The sequence below is a fragment of the Bison bison genome, unplaced genomic scaffold, assembly GCF_000754665.1.
Source record: "Bison bison bison isolate TAMUID 2011002044 unplaced genomic scaffold, Bison_UMD1.0 scf7180017864012, whole genome shotgun sequence".
NCBI classification, from domain to species: Eukaryota; Metazoa; Chordata; class Mammalia; order Artiodactyla; family Bovidae; genus Bison; species Bison bison.
The window spans coordinates 260,767-282,695 of record NW_011494584.1 but is presented as its reverse complement, the minus strand read 5'-3'; the positions used below and the strand labels follow the sequence as shown (position 1 = coordinate 282,695).

The following is a 21,929-nucleotide window of genomic DNA, read 5'->3' as shown; positions in this document are numbered from 1 at the left end:
TCTCAATAAATCTGGAAGAAAAATATATGTTGTCTGCACTTTCAACGTAGATGAAGGCAATATGAATGGGAAAGCCTAAGCTATTTACTGTATGGACCATGCAGAATACAAGTTTGCTGATATGGATTCCAGGCTATAACTTACCCTGGTTGTCACTTAATCCTATTAGTTAAATTCCACCTTTAGTAGTTTCTTTAGCTTTTGTTCCCTTCTGGTGACTTCAGGAAAGTCAAGTCTCAGACTTTGCTTTTCTGATCTATTTATTTTACATTCAATTCCTTTAAGAGTTTATTCTTTTTGCCTTATTATTATCATGGTTGGATGACAACCAGGAATTAATATTTGGCCTTGCCATTCACCAGATCTTCCTCCCTCCCTGTCTTTCCCAAAAAACTATTGAATAGGCAATTTGAAATAGAAACATAATAGAAGAAAGTGTACTGTATTAAAGAAAGCATTAAAGTTGATTCCAAAGTTAAATAGAATATAAATTTTAAAAGGAGAATACATACGCACACATGAACACACAGACAGGTACATGAATGACAGCTATTTAGATATAGATACACAGATAATGTAGATAGATACATGGTACCTATCTATATAATCTAGCTAAGATTAGGTTTATATTGCATGTATGCTCAGTTATGTTAGAGTCTTTGCGACCCCATGAACTGTAGCCTGGCAGGCTCCTTTGTCCATGAGACTGTCCAGGCAAGAATACTGGAGTATGTTGCCATCTCCTCCTCCATGGAGTCTTCCCGACCCAGGGATTGAACCCACATCTCTGGTGTCTCCAGCATTGGCAGACAGGTTCTTTATTTGTTGTCATTTTGATGACAGCCATTCTGGCAGATGTGATGTGATGTATCACTGTAGTTTTAATTTGCATTTCCCTGATGATTAGTGTCTGTTTTCATAGGCCTGTTGTCCATCTGTATGTCTTTGGGAAAAATACCTATTCAGGTCCTCTGTCCATTTTTAATTGAGTTATTTTCTTTTTAAATATTGAGATATGTATCACTTATCCTGTCTGTGATGCAATTGTCTTGCTATTCATACTGTCCTACTGTTCGCTGTGAGGTACCCTTTTCACTGGGTAGCTACTATCCAGGGTAGGCAAGGTGCAACCTTGGAGGCTGGAAGATTTGAGGAGCCATAGGATCTGCAGATAAGTTTATACTCTTCTGGCTGGCAAAGCAGCCATAACACAGCCTCTCTCCTGGCTGACAGAGCAGCCTTAGCAGCAGCCACAACAGAACCATAAAGCAGCCATAACGGAGCCATATCATAATCTTATATAACATAATCATGGTGTCACTCCAGTGTAGCCTCAGTGCAGCAGCAGCAGCCAGGGCTTTCAAGGTGAAGCTTATACAGGTGTACTGCAGAAAGTAGCCTGTGACCAAGCGAGTACCTCGTGATGCACATGCACAGTGTTACCAATGATCTCAGCTGTTACATAAACCTCGTGATGTGCATGTGCAGTACTATAAGTGATCTCAGCTGTTGCATCAGTTCAGTTCAGTTCAGTTCAGTCACTCAGTCATGTCCGACTCTTTGCGACCCCATGAATCGCAGCACGCCAGGCCTCCCTGTCCATCACCAACTCCCAGAGTTCACTCAGACTCACGTCCATCGAGTCAGTGATGCCATCCAGCCATCTCATCCTCTGTCGTCCCCTTCTCCTCCTGCCCCCAATCCCTCCCAGCATCAGAGTCTTTTCCAATGAGTCAACTCTTCGCATGAGGTGGCCAAAGTACTGGAGTTTCAGCTTTAGCATCATTCCTTCCAAAGAAATCCCAAGGCTGATCTCCTTCAGAATGGACTGGTTGGATCTCCTTGCAGTCCAAGGGACTCTCAGACTCTTCTCCAACACCACAGTTCAAAAGCATCAATTCTTCAGTGCTCAGCCTTCTTCACAGTCCAACTCTCACATCCATACATGACAACAGGAAAAACCATAGCCTCGACTAGACGGACCTTTGTTGGAAAAGGAATGTCTCTGCTTTTCAATATGTTATCTAGGTTGGTCATAACTTTCCTTCCAAGGAGTAAGTGTCTTTTAATTTCATGGCTGCAGTCACCATCTGCAGTGATTTTGGAGCCCCAAAAAATAAAGTCTGACAGTGTTTCCACTGTTTCCCCATCTATTTCCCATGAAGTGATGGGACCGGATGCCATGATCTTCGTTTTCTGAATGTTGAGCTTTAAGCCAACTTTTTCACTCTCCACTTTCACATTCATCAAGAGGCTTTTCAGTTCCTCTTCACTTTCTGCCATAAGGGTGGTGTCATCTGCATATCTGAGGTGATTGATATTTCCCCCGGCAATCTTGATTCCAGCTTGTGTTTCTTCCAGTCCAGCGTTTCTCATGATGTACTCTGCATATAAGTTAAATAAGCAGGGTGACAATATCCAGCCTTGACGTACTCCTTTTCCCATTGGGAACCAGTCTGTTGTTCCATGTCCAGTTCTAACTGTTGATTCCTGACCTGCATACAAATTTCTCAAGAGGCAGGTCAGGTGCTCTCTCCCCACATGATAGATACTATTTAAATGAATGGGTGTAGATATGTTCCAATAAATATTTATTTATGTGAATTTGAATACCATTTGATGTTTACCTGTCACCACATAGTATTCTTCTTTTGACTTTTCTTCAACCATTAAAAAAATGCCAAAAAAATTCTTAGTTCCTAAGCCACATACCAAAATAGGCAGTGGACTGAATTTGGACTGGGGCCATTGATCGCTAATTCTGTCTTACAACACTGAAAAAACATATTCCAGGAAGAACCAAATTCTGAAACAGCTGAATATGAGAGAAATGATAAGCAAGTTGAGAGCAGGCATTCACTCATATTCATGTTTTTCTTTCCAAACATAGCTTTGCATGGTATCTTTCACATAGAAAGTGTCCAATAAATTCTCCCCAACAAGAAGTGAAGACTAATGATTGTAAATTCTGAGGCCATTGATGAGTTTTCAAGACCTCTCTTTTGGAAGAGCCAGGATCTCTCAAATGCCAATTTGAAGTATGAACAATTTAGAATGAAAGGTCAAGAAATGAAATTAAGGTTCTCGAAAACTTGCTCAAAATATAGAGAGAATTAGATTGGTTATTGGAACGGAAAGCAGATGAATTCAATTAATGTTTGCTTAAATTACTAAGGCATGTGCGTGTTCCAATGCACCTGGAGGTATAACTACAGTTATAGATTAAACGTGTGCTTCCCAGGTGGTGCTACCTGCCTGCCGATGCAGGAGACATAAGAGACAGGAGTTTGATCCCTGAATTGGGAAGATCCTGTGAAGGAGGGCATGGCAACCTACTCCAGTATTCTTGCCTGGAAAATCCCACAGACAGAGGAGACTACCAGCCTACAGTCCAAAGGGTCACAAAGAGTTGGACATGACTAAAGTGACTTAGCACATTGATTAAATGTAGGCAGATTGTTTCTGCATGCAAAGGATAGTGGACAAACCGTAATTAGAGAGAGGATGGGAGGAAAGAATAATGCCAGAATCCTGTTGAGCTGGATGAAAGGGAAACAGAGGTGCTTGTAACAAATCCATTCATCCTCACTATGAATGGCACAGGAGTGACTATGAAGAAAAGGAGGAAAGATACAAGACTGGAGATTTAAGAGCAAAGTATTTGTAATAGGTAATCAATACAATAAATGAAAAGGACTGAGTCCTATAGAAGATGAATATATATATATATATTCAAACTATATTTTGAATATTCAAAATATATTCAACTATTCAAACTATAAGTTTGGTTTAGCAGATCAGGAAGCATCAACATTACTTTAATTGCTAAGTTAAAATTTCCATTATCACTAATGGTATATTCCTTTAAAATTTTGGAAGAAGATAATTCATACACAGGAAATATATAATGAAATATGTAAGTGACCTACAAGGAAATAGATAAGTATTAATTATGAGCTAGAATTGTCTTTTTATTATTGGCTCATTCTCATTAGCTCTAAATTCGTATTAACCCTTTTACTCTCAATGACAGTATACGTTTCTATAAAGATGATTGAATGATACTCTTTAATATAATTACTGACAGTTTTCCTCATCAGTACCTATTATCTTAATCTTCTTTTGCATCTCTGGTATTTTTTAGCTTTTCTTTTATCCCACTGAGTGCCTAATGCATGTGAAATATATTCCCCTACTATTCCTATCCTCAGAAATAAGTATTCATCTATGTAATCTGGAAAAAGAGGACTGTTACTGTAAAAAGGGACCTAATAGACTATAATCAGAAATAATGGCATAAAGCACAGCAAAGAAAATTTAGGGTGACTGTCAGGAAAGTTTTAATGGCTTTGTAAAAACAATTGTGAGTCTGGTCAGGGACATCTTCTAGTGACAGCATACAAAGTAGGAGATAATTCCCAGCAGAGCAGTTTATTTTCCTGTTGAATAGTTTTGTAGCAAAGAGGTAGAAATTGCTCCTGGTTCAGCAGTTGTTCGGCTGACAGTTTCGTGTCAGGTCACTCATGCTTTCTGTTATTTTGGCAGGTTTCATTGTGAGATTTTACATAACAGCAAAGAATTTGTAAACAACTTCCCTATATTCAGAAACTTTCATCAACCTTAGGTCCCACTTTTCCCCATCTTTTCAGGTTTCTCAAGTACATATTTTATATAGTGTTTGGTTCTCATGAAATAGGTCCTTGTCAAAGATGTTCAAGATTCTTCTAAAGAAAAATGTTTGGTGTAGAAAATAATGTTTCATTGAAAATTGATGAATGAAGGTAAAATCCTGTACTGTGTTCTGGACATGTGCTGAGAACAGATTTCTGCCTTTTGGCTTGCGCTGCCTGCCGATGGGTGCCATGGACACTCACTGCTGATGGTAATCTTAATATTATTGTGGTGTATTCTATAAAATGGTGTTCATTCCAACCCTCCATAACTACCAGAAACATACATTGGATATTTAGTTTTCTTTTTTGTTTGTCTATTTATGTCCTGGAAGCCTGGAAAAACTGCACTGTTCAGGAAACACTACTGTTATATGTCCCTGATGTTTTAGTGAACTTGGTACTTCTGGACTGGATTTTAAAAATGAGTGGGCCCTCCAGGTTCTTTGGAATTAGATCTAAGGGTGGAGAACAAAACCAGCAGAGCAAATACTGAGCTTCTCATTCCAAAGTGCTCTGGTTTTTACATTACTTTCCAAATTTTATGCAAGAAAGAGAAGCATCTTCTGTGGTTGTGCTGCCTGAGAATTACTGTGGCATTCATTTTAGTTACTAAATGCCAGATATGGTTTATCTACTGTCAGTATTTTCTTTTCATTGAAAGAAATGTTTAGGTGGTGTTGATAATGAACATTTTATTGATTTTGTTTCATGATTATTAAATACAAATGGTGGATGGGCTCTCTGATGAAAAATAATTGTTTTTGTTCAAATTAGAGAAGAAAGAGAGTATTTTAGTTGAGCTTTGGAGTTACTACCTAGAGTATACAAATCAATGTTAGACATGGTACTCAGAGATCAGGCCTAAATCATAAAAAAGTGCCACACTAGAATCAGTGTTTATCATTATATTATCATTAAATAAATATATGCTTATACATGTATTTTGTGTGGAGCTCTCTTGCTAGTGGTTTTTCTAACTATAAATAAACTGAGAGAATTACAAACCCAATGTGTGTGTGTTTCACTCAGTCATGTCCAACTCTTTGTGACCACACTGTCTATAGCCTGCCAGGCTCCTCTCTCCATGGAATTCTCCAGGCAAGAATACTACAGTGGATAGCCATTCACTTCTCCAGGGGAACTTTCTGGCCCAGGAATTGAACCTGGGTGTGCCACATTGCAGGAAGATTCTTTATCACCTGAGCCACCAGAAAAGCAAACCAGTGAATAAAAGGAAAACCTGGAGCAAAAATAAAGACCTAAATGACATTATTCTACTTTCAATATCTGCAGATGCAAATCAGAAGGACATAAGTATACCTTCAACATTTATTTAATTTTGAAGGATGAAATAGAAGATCTAGCACAAACAATATAATATTCAACCAGAAGGCAGTTCTAGGGTAATGCAGCAAAAAAAAAAAAAAAAAGAGTTCAGATGAAAGAATTTTGTAAAATTTGACCTTGATACCAAATCAAAAATAAAATAAACATTATGAAAAAAAATCTTTATCATATATTCCAAGTTCCTGATTCTCCATAAATTCGGATTCTTCTTTTTCAGTGGGTTTGGTAGCTTTTGAAAGGACTATGAATGTACCTTGGGTTTGGAGAGGCTCTAGATGTACTTAGTGTGGTTTCTGATGTCTGATACAGAAGTTTGAGACCGGGGGATTTGGGAGGAAACATTGGACTTATTATGTATTTAAGCAGTTACTGAGTTATGAACAGGTAGGGATGGATGAAAGGACTATAGCAATATTCATATATTACTATAAATGAGCAATTAAAACTTGAGAAAATATATTCTAAAGAATTATTCACACTAGTTTCTATACACATTTAATGAACTTAACTATGTACTGCATACTGTTTTGTTTAACTCTATATATTTGATATAAATATATAGCATATAAATATATATTACCATATGTATTTATACATATACAAATATATATAACTTTCTACGACAAAAGTAGTAAAGTGTCCATCATTAATGTTACTCGTGATATGTCCATGTCCATGTTATAATTGAAGATATTCACTTAATTTTATATTTTCTAAATTTTAGGATGAAGTCTGTCCCAAAGCTGAAGGTGATGAAATCCAGAGGTGTGTGTGGGCCTCAGCTGTCAATGTCAAGGACAAGTTCATCTATGTCGCACAGCCAACTTTGGATAGAGTCCTTGTTGTTGACGTGCAGTCTCAAAAAGTTGTTCAGGTATGAATGACTACTCTTTTTTGAAAGTGAAAATAGTTTTAAAGAAAATTTAATTTAATGTAATAGTCATTACGAGGTAACCTGTCAGTTGATTGTCATTGATAACTTGTTTCATTACTTGAATAAATAGAAAATACATGAGTTTTCTGCAAACTCTCCTCTCACTCTACTACTTGACCCTAAGCAATTAAACAAGCAACTGAAAGAGCTTTTATTTTCAACAATTAGATTCCAAGAATACTTTATAATCCCAACATGACCATTTACACAGAAATCATCCTCAGAGTTGCTTTTTATGTACAGAGCAAAGAGAGTCCTTCCTGGTCCATGGACAATTAAGGTATCCTAGTTACAATGGCACCCCACTCCAGTACTCTTGCCTGGAAAATCCCCTGGGCAGAGGAGCCTGGTAGGCTACAGTCCGTGGGGTCATGAAGAGTTGGACATAACTGACCAACTTCACTTTGACTTTTCACTTTCATGCATTGGAGAAGGAAATGGCAACCCACTCCAGTGTTCTTGCCTGGAGAATCCCAGGGACGGGGGAGTCTGGTGGGCTGCCATCTATGGGGTCACACAGAGTTAGACACGACTGAAGCGACTTAGCAGCATCAGCAGTTACCATCACAGAAACAGTATTATAGCTTTATCATTTGATTCATAACAAAGGCTGAACAATAATAGATTTAATGGATAATAATAATTTAGTAGGTTTTACCACAGTAGTAAAACAAATATGCATAGGTCTATGACAGAGAAAAAAATTTCCAATCTTGCCATGTAATTTTTCCATGTTGTCATGATTATGGTTACGGAGACTATTCTGGTTTGACTCATCAACTATTTTATCTCCTGCTCTTTCCAAAACTATCCGACTTGGACCATCTACTAGACTTCTGTCATACAACAAGCAAGGGAAAGGATAGGATTTGCCTCCTGGCAGCCTGGCTTCAGCCTCCAAGCCTTTGACTGTTAGGATCTATGGCTTCTCAGCTCAGGGGAAATAAACTTAAAATAGCATCCTGAGATATGTATCAATATAATCTGTTAAATCAGAATAATAACTGTACACATTTTGTGTGTGTGCTCAGTTGTGTTTGACTCTTTGCGACCCCATGGACTGTAGCCAGCTAGGCTCCTCTGACCATGGGATTTCCCGGGCAAGAATATTTAAGTAAGCTGCCATTTCCTACTTCAGAGAATCTTCTCAACCCAGGAATTGCACCCACATCTCTGGCGTCTCCTGCAGTGGCAGGCAGATTACTACTGCAGCACCTTGAAAGTGTACATATCCCATAACATTATATTAAGGATTATATCAATCAATGCATAAAAGCATTTAAGCATTTATAACGGGGCCTGGTATAGGCACTGTATACTGGTTTACTATCAAAATTCTGACAGACCCTGAAACCTAACCATTTCTTACTTTTATAATTTTTTTTTTTTGCTTCAATATTGGTTTGAAGTAGCTGTTAGTACCTCTAATATTGATTCCTGACTATAACAAAAAATATTCTAAGAAGTTCAAAATCACGCTTCTCACTATAATAGCTTTTAACAACTTCATATGAATTCATCAAATCATCTATCCATTTTGGTATGCATTTGTTAATTGTCTTTTGTAAGATGTACTTGGTATCACAGATAAACAGATAAAAAGTGTCTGTTTGAAAGCTCTGGTGTCTACAGAGTTATAAAATTGTTTTTTCAGTTTCAAATATGAGAATGAACAGTAGGGTCATGAAAGGATGAATAACTGTCTTTTAGAAAATTCTAAGGTCTCCAGGGTTACGTACTTCTTGTGTTCACCCTATCTAATGGGTGTCTATCTAATGGTCAGTGTCTACTGGGAGAACATATTTTTCTGTATATTTTACATCCTATGTGTCTGTCTTTGAGACTGCTTGATTTTTGACCGGGTTTATTTTACTTTGATTTCAGTGGCAACATAGGCCAGTGAATTACAGGCATTAGTCAAGGATTATCAACAGTCTTTAGCTGGTAGGTTAAAATTAGATGTTCTTTCAGGAATAATCAGGCTGGTCTTTAAATTCAGTGTTCAAACCAGAAACCTACACCAACTGAATATGTATTACCTACTAGATATTTGAAAGTGAGAAAAGTTAACATCATTTATTATTCATATAACTTCTATCTTCAGACAATGATGTAAATTTTAAAATTAATAGAAAATATCAATAATGAAAATTCAGGCAATGGTAAAAAAAATCACATAAATGATATCATTTTCAAAGTGACTATAATGGCTATAAAATACCAGGAGAATGAAAAAGACATACAAGGATAAAATCTTAAAATATAATGTAATTATTATTGTGGGTATTTTTCAGACAAGAATCTAAAACTTACACTTTTATAAGTTAGAAAATTCAGACTCAGTCTAAATGGATTCTCCAGTGATTTTGGTATTAAAATATGAATAATTATGCTTTATTACTCTTTCTAGTCATTACCTATCTAAAGGTAATCATTATGCAGATTTCTGTTACCACAAGTCAGTATTGCCTGATTTTTATTATTACAGAGATGGAAATTTATACAATATTCGTTGTCTGTGTCTGACTACATTGGCTGCACAGATAATTGTGAGGTCATTTCAGTTACCTGGAGCAAGTGTTATTCTTTCATTTTTGCTGCAGAGAAATCAATTACAGTTGATTCTCATTGTTTGCTGATTCTGTATTTAAAACTCACCTACTCTCTTGAATTTATTTAGAACCACAAAACCAGTACTTATGGTATTTTGCAGTCATTCAGGGACTTGTGCAGAGTGGTGAGAAATATGTGACCAGATGGACATACATGTTTCCAGCTCAGGTTGGACAAGGAGACACTTGGTACATATATATAATGGAATATTTCTCAGCCACAAAAAAGTAAAACATTGGGTCATTTGTGTAGATATAAATGGACTTAGAGACTGTCATACAGAGTGAAGTAAGTCAGAAAAAGAAAAAAAAAGTCATATATTAATAAATATATGTGGAAAGCAGAAAAGTCATACAGATAATCTTATTTGCAAATCAGAAATAAAGACACAGACATAAAGAAAAAAATATATGGACACCAAGGGGGAAAAGAGGTGTAAGATGAATTGGGAAATTGGGATTAATATATATATACACACTGATACTATGTATAAAATAGGGAACGAATGAGAACCTACTGTATGGTACAGGAAACTCTACTCAGTGCTCTGTGGTGACATAAACGGGAGGGGAATTGAGAAAAAGAGGAGATATATGTATGTTTATAGTTTATACACTTTGTTATATAGTGGAAACTAGCTCTGCATTGTAAAGCAGCTATGTGGTGGTTTAGTCGCTAAGTCATTTCCTACCCTTGTGACCCCATGGATTGTAACCTGCCAGCTTCTTCTGTCCATGGGATTTTCCAAGCAAGAATACTGGAGTATTCCCTTCTCCGGGGGAAAAGTAAAGCAGCTATACTCTAATAAAAATTAATTAAATATATATTTTTATTAGAGTATAGCTGCTTTATATATATATATATATCAGACTCTATTTATACACTAACATAGAAAGGATGAATTCTAGAAGGAGAAAACAGAAAGAAACAGGAAAATCTGATAATATATCAAATAGAAAGAAATGGGTAAAGTTGATAATATACCATATATTATTATATATCATAATATACATATACCTTATTTTATTATTTATTGTACAATTTATTTAAAAATACTCTAAATTCTCAGATTTAGAAAGGGCAATGAAACTTAAATAGAGAAAAATCAATACCTAAATATATTGACATGAAACAATTAAACATAAAATCAAAGTAAGATCTAAAAATGGTAGATGAATTACTATGAGAATAGTAGCAATTTTTCTCAATAGCTATAATGAACACCGAAAGAAAGTGAAAAAATATTATTAAAGGATGAAGTGGAAATAAAATATACTCTGATATTATATGGTCAGTAGAAAAATTTTATCAACAAAATAAAGTTATATGAAGTTGAAACTATTCATTGTAAGAATAAGGAAAATAAACTAAGCTATTAAATATGATATATAGTGAGCAAGTAAATTGGTAAACATAGGATCTATTAAAATATTAACTGTCAGTAATAATGGTATTCCCTGAATTTAAGGTCAACATTTTTAAGAGTGAAAACACAGGACTAAAATAGCAAAAAAAAAAAAGGTGTTTAAATAGTGTACAAAAACATGTAAGTGGGGGGAAGGGTTGATATTATTTATATTAAGATTTCTTGTATTATGTAAGACTGGAAATAATTACTAATTAGTATGCATATGTTAAATATGTGTTTAATATTTCAAGAAAGTATGTGTTAAGTATTGTATCTGTCTATGAAAAAATAAAAATAAATGCACAACCTACTCATAAATATAATAGGAAAAGAAGAAATAAGGAAGAGAAAATATAAAACTGAAAAATTAAGCCAAAATTTTAAACAAAATTATAGAAAACAAATGAGGGGGGCAATGATTCCAAAAAATAAAACAAAAGATATATAGACATTACTGTATATAAAATAGATAATTAACAAGAACCTGGTATATAACACAGAGAAGTCTGCTTAATATGCTGTAATGACCTATATGGGAATAGAATCTAAATTAGAATGGAATTCACCTTCTAAAGAGGTTCACAGACTGAAATTATAAATTGTTGAAAACAGGAGAATTTAAACAAATTCAAAGATAGAAAATTTGAATTTGTTTAAAAGATATATTATATAATCTATCATATATATATATATAACTGAGTTACTGTGCTGTATAGCAGAAACTAACACAACATTGTAAATCAACTATACTCAAACAAAAATTAATTAAAAGCAAAAACAAAAAAAATTATAGAATAAAATCAAATATGTATATAATTATAATAACAGAGGATGGAATAAAATAACTAGCTTATAATAAAAAATAATAAACTGAATAATGAATATCTAATAATATGTATATTAAAATAGATACACTTCCAAAATGAAAAAAAAGAGTCCCAGGTGATGCAGGCATAAACTAACAGCAAAACATAAAAGCTGATATAACAATATTAACATCAGGTTTCAAAAAGGGACTATAAGGCACAAAGTGTTTAGTTAAAGCAAGTTACTTAATGAGTTAAAAAGTTGACTAAAAAATTAAAAATAGGAAAACATATATGATTGCTTACAATTTTGTAAAGTGATTATTACCATATTACTAGAAAAAATTGACATATGATCAAAGTGAGAAATATTTGATAAATCAACAGACAAAAGTAATATTATATGCAAATTGAACATAATGACTATTCTTAAACTAACAGATATATTATTAACTTTTGCATACAAGTGATTAAATATGCCTTATTACTAAATATTTCACTTTCTATGCATTTTCACTATCATTTCATATCACCATTCAGGCTGATACAATTTAAATAAATAAAAAACAGACAAAAATACAGCAAACTGCATTATTTATAAATAAAAGAAATTTATTTCTCAAGTTTCTAAGTGTGGAAATTCCAAGATCAAGGTGCAAGCATGATAGTGATCTGGTGAGGGCCCTATTCCTCATTCAGAGCTGGTTCAAAGCCCTGGCATTCTGCAGTCCATGGGGTTGTAAACAGTTGAACATGACTTAGTGGCTTAGTGGCTGAACAACAGGCAACATTCTTTTACAAAAGATGCAGAGCCAGCATGACTAACCACAGTGAAAGGAACAGATGTAATATGGAGTCTGATTTTTTTCCTATTAAAAATTCCTTCCTGGGAAGAGGAAGTGTAAAACAGTAGCTACAATGATTTGGGATATTCTGAACAGATCTATTCTATAGAAAGGTGAAGGTGGATAAGAAAGCTGTGGTACATATACACAATGGAGTATTACTCAGCCATTAAAAAGAATACATTTGAACCAGTTCTAATGAGGTGGTTGAAACTGGAGCCTATTATACAGAGTGAAGTAAGCCAGAAAGAAAAACACCAATATAGTATATTAATGCATATATATGGAATTTAGAAAGATGGTAATGACAACCCTGTATGCAAGACAGCAAAAGAGACACAGATGTATAGAATAGTCTTTTGGACTCTGTGGGGGGGGTATGATTTGGGAGAATGGCATTAAAACATGCATAATATCATATAAGAAATGAATTGCCAGTCCAGGTTCAATGCAGGATACAGGAAGCTTAGGGCTGGTGCACTGGGATGACCCAGAGGGATGGTACGGGGAGGGAGATGGGAGGGGGGTTCAGGATGGGGAACACATGTACACCCGTGGTGGATGCATGTTGATGTATGGCAAAACCAATACAATATTGTAAAGTAAAAAAAAAAAAAAATAATAATAATAATAAAAAAAGAAAGGTGAAGTCGCTCAGTCATGTCTGACTTTTGTGACCCTGTGGGCTGTAGCCTACCAGGCTTCTCCGTCCATGGGATTCTCCAGGCAAGAATACTGGAGTGGGTTACCATTTCCTTCTCCAGGGGATCTTCCCGACCCAGGGATCGAACCTGGGTCTCCAGCATTGGAGGCAGACACTTTAACCTCTGAGCAACCAGGAAAGCCCATAGAAAGGTAGAGGCTACCTTAATACAGGGAATGAAGATTTCCATACTGAGTATGTTCAATCTATCCTTATTTCTGATAAGACACTACTTTTTGAGGCATATTGTTGACTAAAATATCAACCTAAAATTTTAGATATATATCCCATAAATTATCTTTTAAACAAATTCAAATTTTCTATCTTTGAGTTTGTTTAAATTCTCCTGTTTTCAACAGTTTATAATTTCAGTCTGTGAACCTCTTTAGAAGGTGAATTCCATAAGTCTTCTGACTGCTTGGTGAAATAACACATCCTTATATTTGTTTAACATGACCTTAGAGTATGTGAATTTTAGTCCTCAAAAAAACATGTTTAAAGATGAATTAGGAATATCCTAATGACTCTACTTTTATACTGGAAAATATATCATCTCTTAGAATTCTGAACTCTCTCAAGGCTTTTCTTAATTTAATAAATGACATGTAAATAATAGATTTAATAGACATAGACATTGAAATGTTTGTTTTATAAATTAATAATCCAAGTAATTCAAGTTTTAAAACCAGTAAAAGAAATAGTATTTCTAGTTACTTCAAAAACTGAAAGTGAATAGCTTCACTGGTGAGTTAAATCTTTATTTACATCCAGGAGCAGAGTGCGTTCAACTGCAAGTAGTGAAGTTAATCTTGTAAAAAGTAAAGCACCTTTGTCAATTTGACCTCTTTTGTCTCCTAATGAAGTTATCCTTCCTGATTCTGTGCTGTATTTCTGTTGATTTCTTTTGTTCTAACCTGAGTATACTATACAGTGGCAACTAAGAATAATAATTATAATCAAGTTTTAGTTAATCCCCTCCCAAACATGATAGAAACTACTATAGAATTTTTTATAGAATACACAGAGTGATGTGAGAGTGAAGTCCAAATCAAATTGTCTTACTTTCAAAAAGGAAAGTAAGAAAAATAACACTACACTTATTTAAATTCAATATTTCAAGTTTTGTTTTTCAGTTCTAGTGTTTGATACTGACTTTCTCTAAGAAATCATAATTTCTGAGTTTTTCTTTATTTCTTTTGTATTTAACTTTGTAAATTGGTAATTAAATATGTAATCTTAGGAAGAAATGTTTAAAAAACTTGAACAATATTGCTACATTTTATTGTTAAAATGACAAATATTTTCTTGACAACATATGTTTTTAGAAACTTCATGATAAATTCTTACCGTGGAGGTATGTTAATTTTCAGTGTTTACATTAATATCACTTCTACCTGCAGCTTAAAAATGAAAGCTCACAAATTCTTAAAGGAATCTATAACCTTGGAATTGCTTTAAACGTCAGATGTTTATTGCTTCTCTCATTAATAATTTTTGTAAGAATGGCATGCAGGTGTTTTCTTGCATAAAAGATTAACTAGTAAACTGACCTCATTTTGTGTTCTGTGGAACAAAATCAGGTTCTGCTTGGATGCAGATGTGGCTTATTGTAACACCTCGGGTATTCTTAAGTGTCATCAGCAGTCTCCTCTAGCTGTTAGCACATTATCCTGAGAATCTACATCATTAGTTTAAATTAAGTTCACTTAATTAGCCAGCTGGTACTCTCCTTGTCAGACTGATAAACAAGCTGTGCTTCACTGTTCCTACATGTCAAGGCTAAACTCCAAGTTCTGTGTATCTTTGTTGCTATTCTCAGAACTTCACTCTGACTAAACATGCCATCTTTATAGAAGTTGATACAACTGGAGCATAACCAATAGAGCATCAGTTTTAAATTATCTGTAATCGGTGCACCCCTTCAAGAAGTACTGATAAATGTGTATCTCACTAGGTATGTTGGAATTATGAGGGAGTTAAAGTTTGTAGATATGCAAAGAGAAAACCTTCATACTTTGAGTAAATTGTATCCTATTCGATGTTTGAAACAATGTTTTAAAATATTAAAGAAAAATATTACCAATATGTTTATAAAACTACAAGTAAAGCTGTTTGTTATTGCGTTGTGTAGTATATTCTACACATTTTTTTACAAAGGAATAGGATAAGAAGTTACTTCAAGCATCCAGTATCGTGCATCCAACCTGGACTTGCCACTCGTTTCATACATGATACTGGATGCTTGGGGCTGGTGCACTGGGACGACCCAGAGGGAGGGTATGGGGAGGGAGGAGGGAGGAGGGTTCAGGATGGAGAACACAGGTATACCTGTGGTGGATTCATTTTGATATTTGGCAAAACTAATACAATATTTTAAAGTTTAAAAATAAAATAAAATTAAAAAATAAAAGAAAGAAAGTAAAGTTGAAAATACATTTATTCACTCTACAAAGAAGGACTGGTTTAGAAGACCCTGTGTACTTTTATGTATTTTAATATTTTGTTCATTTTTGTTTTACAATAAATAATTAATGACTAAAAAAAAAAGTTACTTCATCGTGATAATATAACAATCTGAAAAGGTGCTTACATGGGAAATTATGAAATATGGATTTTAGGATCTGTATATGTAGATAGCTACTATTAATTAATTACAATAATGATTTTAAAGATGTTTCTGAATATGTCTAATAAGTCAATAAATCTTTAAAAGAAGGATTTTGGTGGCTTAATTATCTGAATGTCAGCAAGACAAGCAAAGGCTGCTGTATACACAAAAGAATGGTGTTTGTGGGACGAGAGAGAAATTTCCAACATATAGTGTTAGAAAATTTTATTTAAATGAAGTCCCACAGAACCATTCAACAGATTGAAAGTGATCCCCTTTGTTCTATAATGGTGGTGGGGGTTGAATCACGTGCTGCACATACACGTGCTTAGAAATCTCATTTCTAAGCTTCTAAAGGCAAAGTTTGATAACAGTTATTCTAGCAAAATAATGTTGATCGGCAAATGCAAACTATAATAAGTAATCCTTGAACATTCTATGTGCATAAGTTAATCTTGAAGTGAAAGATAAGCATATGTGTAATCCTTTTTCCCAATCTTATATTTCTGAACATTATATTCTGAATTTTATTTTTTATGAGATATGCTTGGTGGCTGCAGAAACAAACAAAAAATATATATATATATCAATGGTCTCCAAATGGAGTATATACAACAAAAAAGCACTGAGAGATGAATAGATGGGAAGGGAATCCCAGGACATTTTTTATATTATTTAAACTAAAAAAAGAATCATATTATTTTTAAAAAATATTTAATAAATGGAATAATATTGGAGACCTGCATTCATCTGTATTTTGGATGGTGGGTATGAGGGTACTTGGCAGGAAAATGGGAGTTTTACAGTTGGAAAGAGTGGACATTGGTTGTTGTTTTAGTCACTAGGTCATGTCTGACTCTATTTGCAACTCCTTGCAGTTGCAAGGCTCCTTGGAGCCCTCCAGGGTCCTCTGTCCATGGGAATTCCACAGTAAGACTACTGGACTGGGTTGCCATTTCCTTCTCTAGGGGATCTTCCCACCCAGATATAACTCATGTCTCTTGCATTGGCAGGCAGATTCTTTACCACTAAGCCACCTGGATGATGAGCATGAGAGCATTTGAGAGGAAAGTGAGAGTTTTATAGTTTGGAGGGATGGACATTGGTACAATGAGTTTATTTGGTTTATTTTTATCTATACAAATGAGATAGCATAGTGCACACATCAACAGACAGACTGTCATGAAGTTTAAACAATTTGCATTTGTAATATATTTAGAGAAAAGCTTTGTTCATAACAAATCTTGTTAAGCATATATATTATAAAACAATAAAAATGATTAAATTATTATGCTATTGGGCATGATGTTCAATTTTGCCAATTACTTTTCCCAGTGAAGTAGATGTTGTTGTTCAGTTGCTCAGTCATGTCCAACTCTTTGTGACCCTATGGACTGCAGCACACCAGGCTTCCCTGTCCTTCACCATCTCCTGGAGCTTGCTCAAACTCATGTCCATTGTGTTGATGATTCCATTTTCTCATTTCATCCTCTGTTGTCTGCTTCTCCTCCTGCCTTCAGTCTTTCTCAGCACCAGGTTCTTTTCTAATGAGTTGGCTCTTTGCATTAGGTGGCCAAAGTATTGAAGCTTCACCTTCAGCAATAGTCCTTCCAATGAATATTCAGGACTGATATCCTTTAGGATTGACTGGTTGGATCTCCTTGCAGACTAAGGGACTCTCAAGAGTCTTCTCCAACACCACAGTTCAAAAGAATCAATTCTTCAGTGCTCAACCTACTTTATGGTCCAACTCTCACATCCATACATAACTACTGGAAAAAACATAGCTTTGACTATATGAACATTGGTTGGCAAATTAATGTCTCTGCTTTTTAATATGCTGCCTATGTTTGTCATAGCTTTTATTCCAAGGACCAAGCATCTTTTATTTTCATGGCTGCAGTCACCATCTGCAGTGAATCTGGAGTCCAAGAAAATAAAATCTGTCATTGTTTCCATTGTTTCCCCATCTATTTGCCATGAAGTGATGGGACCAGATGCCATGATCTTCATTTTTTGAATGTTGAGTTTTAAGCAAGCTTTTTACTCTCCTCTTTCACTTTTACCGAGTCTCTTTTGTTCCTTTTTGCTTTCTGCCATAAGGGTGGTATAATCTGCATGTCTGAGATTATTGATATTTCTTCCGACAATCTTGATTCCAGCTTGTGCTTCATCCAGCTGGCATTTTGCATGATATACTCTGCATATTACTTAAATAAGCAGGGTAACACTATGCATCCTTGATGTACTTCTTTATCAATTTTGAACCAGTCCATTGTTCCATGTCCTCTTCTAACTGTTGCTTCTTGACCCACATACAGGATTCTCAGGAGGCAGGTAAGGTGGTATATGAAGACCCACAAGACCTTCTAGAACTGACACAGAAAAAAAAAAAAAAAGCCCTTTTCATCATAGGGGACTGGAATTCCAAAGTAGGAAGTCAAGAGATACCTGGAGTAACAGGCTAGTTCGGCCATTGAGTACAAAATGAAACAGGGCAGAGGCAAAAAGAGTTTTGACAAGAGAATGCGCTGGTCATAGCAAACACCCCCTTTCAACAACACAGGAGCTGACTCTACACATGGACATCACCAGGTGGTCGACACCAAAATCAGTCGATTATATTCTTTGCAGCCGAAGATGGAGTCACTCTATGCAGTCAGTAAAAACAAGACTGGGAGCTGACTGCGGCTCAGATCATGAACTCCTTATTACCAAATTCATACTTAAATTGAAGAATATAGAGAAAACCACTAGGCCATTCAGGTATGACCTAAATCAAATCCCTTACTATTATACAGTGGAAGTGACAAGTAGATTCAAGGGATTAGATCTGATAGAGTGCCTGAAAAACTACGGGGGGAGGTTCCTAACATTATACAGGAGGAGGTGCTTAAAACTATCCCCAAGAAAAAGAAATGCAAAAAGGCAAAATGGTTGTCTGAGGAGGCCTTACAAATAGCTGTGAAAAGAAGAGACATGAAAGGCAAATGAGAAAAGGAAAGATATACTCATCTGAATGTAGATTTCCAAAAAAGCAAGGAGAGATATGAAAGACTTCCTAAGTGATCAATGCAAAGAAATATAGGAAAACAATAGAATGGGAAAGGCTAGAGATCTCTTTAACAAAATTAGAGACACCAAGGGAACATTTCATGAAGAGATGGGGACAATATAGGACAGAAACAGTATGGACCTAACAGAAGCAGAGAATATTAAGAAGAGGTGGCAAGAATGCACAGAAGAACTATACAAAACAGATCTCAATGATCCAGATAACCATGATGGTGTGATCACTCAGCTAGAGCCAGACATTCTGGATCGTGAAGTCAAGTGGGGCTTAGGAAGCATCACTATGAACAAAGCTAGTGGAGGCGATAGAATTTCAGCTGAACTATTTTTAAATCCTAAAAGATGATGCTGTGAAGATGCAGCCCTCAATATGCCAGCAAATATGGAAAACTCAGTAGTGGGCACAGAACTGGTAAAGTTCAGCTTTCATCCCAATCCCAGAGAAGGGCAATGCCAAAGAATGTTCAACTACTGCCCAATTGCACTCATCACATATGCTAGGAAAATAATGCTCAAAATTCTCCAAGCTAGGCTCAAAAGTACGTGAACTGAGAAATTCCAGATATTCAAGCTGGAATAAAAAGTCAGAGGAATCAGAGATCAAATTGCCAGCACCAATTGGATCATAGAAAAAGCAAAGGTATTCCAGAAAAACATCTGCTTCATTGACTATGCTAAAGCCTTTGTGTTGATCACAAGAGACTGTGGAAAATTCTTCAAGAGATGGCAATACCAGACCACCTTACCTGCCTATTGCAAAGTAGATATAATGGTACATTAATTATATATTGAGTACTACTATTTACAAGGTATTATTCTAAGTGCAAGAGGTGATATCACATAGCTAAACAAACCGAAAAGGCCTGCCTTCCTGGAGCCTAGACCCCAGTGGATGGAGACAAACAAAAGAAGATTATATGTAAATTCTACAATATGGGAAGGGGTCAGTGTTATTGGAAAAGATAAAGCAGCAGAACAAGGCAGGTGGGATTGGGAAAGTTAAGGACAGAGGGCAGGGTGGCCATGGATGGCCTCACCTACAAGGTGAGTTCTCAACCAAGGTGTACAGGAAGCAGACGCTTGGTTATCTGGGAAAGACTGGTTCTGGGGGAAAAGTCCTCCAAATGGGAGTAGTGTGACTAACTGACATGTTGGATGAACAGCAAAGTGGCCGGAGCATCTAGATCAGAGACCTGGGCAGGAATGAGGGGCAGTGTGGGAAGTGAGGGGTCTGAGAAAGAAGACTGGGAGTGACAAGTCATTATAAGGGCGTCTGGCTTTTACTCTGAGGGAAATGAGATGACTTCACAGTGTTTTGGCCAAACTGGTGCCATGATCCATCTAATACTCACCAAAAACGAACAAACAAAAAGCAGCAGCAAAAAACCAAGGTCACTCTGATAAATCTATCCAGATTGTGACAAGTAGAAAATTAAAAGGTGGAAATCCTGAGGTGAGGTTGGAGATGGTAGAGGCTCCCTGTGCGGTCAGAGCAGGGCAGGAGCTGCAAAGGTTCAGTCTTTGGAAGGCAGATGCAGCCAGATCCTGGTGACAGGAAGTAGGGGAGAATGACAGTCAAGGATAATAGAATCTGTAGAATTTCCTTTAAAACTGTGAAAAAATGAACTGCTTTACAACACAAAGGCTTACAGGCTTAATTGTGGCAAGAATTTTTAAGTGTCAAATATAGAGCTGTTCTTTTACAAAAGCTAATGGTCTACACTGACTGATGGTTTAAGTAATTTCCAAAGAAGACTAGCAAATAATTTATAAAATCCAACACCTGTAATTTATCCTTTCAAAGGTTGGCCATATAAGTAGGAAAATATCAGTTTTTTGACTGAAAATTGGGTTATCATAAGATTATCCTGAATACAGTTGTTTGGAAATATTTTTGTCATGGTTGTATGATTTCATTGCTGAAAACCATGTCAACGTTTCCTCTGTAAAATGGGTTGTATCTGCACATTTGAAAATTGTAAATAGATTTTTCCTAGGAGTTAAACACCTTCCAAATATAGTAGTCAGAATTATTTTTCATTTTTATCTGAATGTCTTTTTTAGTTCTGGTGAGCTTTTATAACCAAAAAGCAAAATAATCTGAATTTAATACCAAACCTGTGAAATGCTGCAAACAAAAATTGTTCACACATTTTGGAGGGCATTGAATAAACATCTTTCAAATTCTGAAGTTGCTTTGAAAATTTATACTTTCTTCCTTCAGAAACATTTATCTTATTTGAAGGAGATTAATCGTGAACAACTTCTGACACCTCCTAGAACATATTCTCATAAGTTAACTTTTAAAAATAGTCTCTGCTTGCCATTTATAAAAGAAAATGTTCATAGTTTAAGGCTCAGTGAAAGCATCACCTCCTATTCTCCCTCATCCTGTTCTTACATCTTCCTTTGATTTTCCACAGCAATTGCCCGTATTTTTATTAACTAGATATGCATCTAGTTATTTTAAGTTCTTCTACCCTATCACCTATAAACTCTTTCAGGACTAAGACTGTGATTATTAATTATTAAATTATTAAAGAATTATCAAATTCTTTATTTGCTAAATAAAGGCATTACATCTCTAAAACACTGTGATGCTGCCATGTACTTTAATACAGTTAGTTTAATACAGTTAGTTTTTTCTAATAGTAGTAGCAGTGGTATTTTTATAATGTTTAACACTCACCAGACTTACCTGGGCACTTTATACTTACCACCTTACCTGATATTTACAGGAACCCTTTGAAGTAGGTGTTATTGTTGTCTCCATTTTATTATAGAGGAAACTGAACCACAGTAAGTTTAGTGACTTCCCAAAGTGTTATTTTCATTATTGTTATTTCAGTTTAAATGAAGACACTAAAATTTGAGATCAGTTTCAGAATACATGTTCATAACCATGGTGTATAGGGCTTCC

The 21,929-nt window shown here is 35.4% G+C and overlaps 1 protein-coding gene across 1 annotated transcript in view; it reads left to right on the top strand.

Moving 5' to 3' along the window:
* FSTL5 (follistatin-like 5) overlaps window positions 1-21,929 on the top strand; it is a 773,393-nt gene that overhangs the window by 683,180 nt on the left and 68,284 nt on the right. Inside the window, exon 13 of the mRNA XM_010834087.1 lies at window positions 6,745-6,894. Coding sequence (XP_010832389.1) covers window positions 6,745-6,894 — 150 coding nt within the window. The remainder of the gene's footprint in view (window positions 1-6,744; window positions 6,895-21,929) is intronic.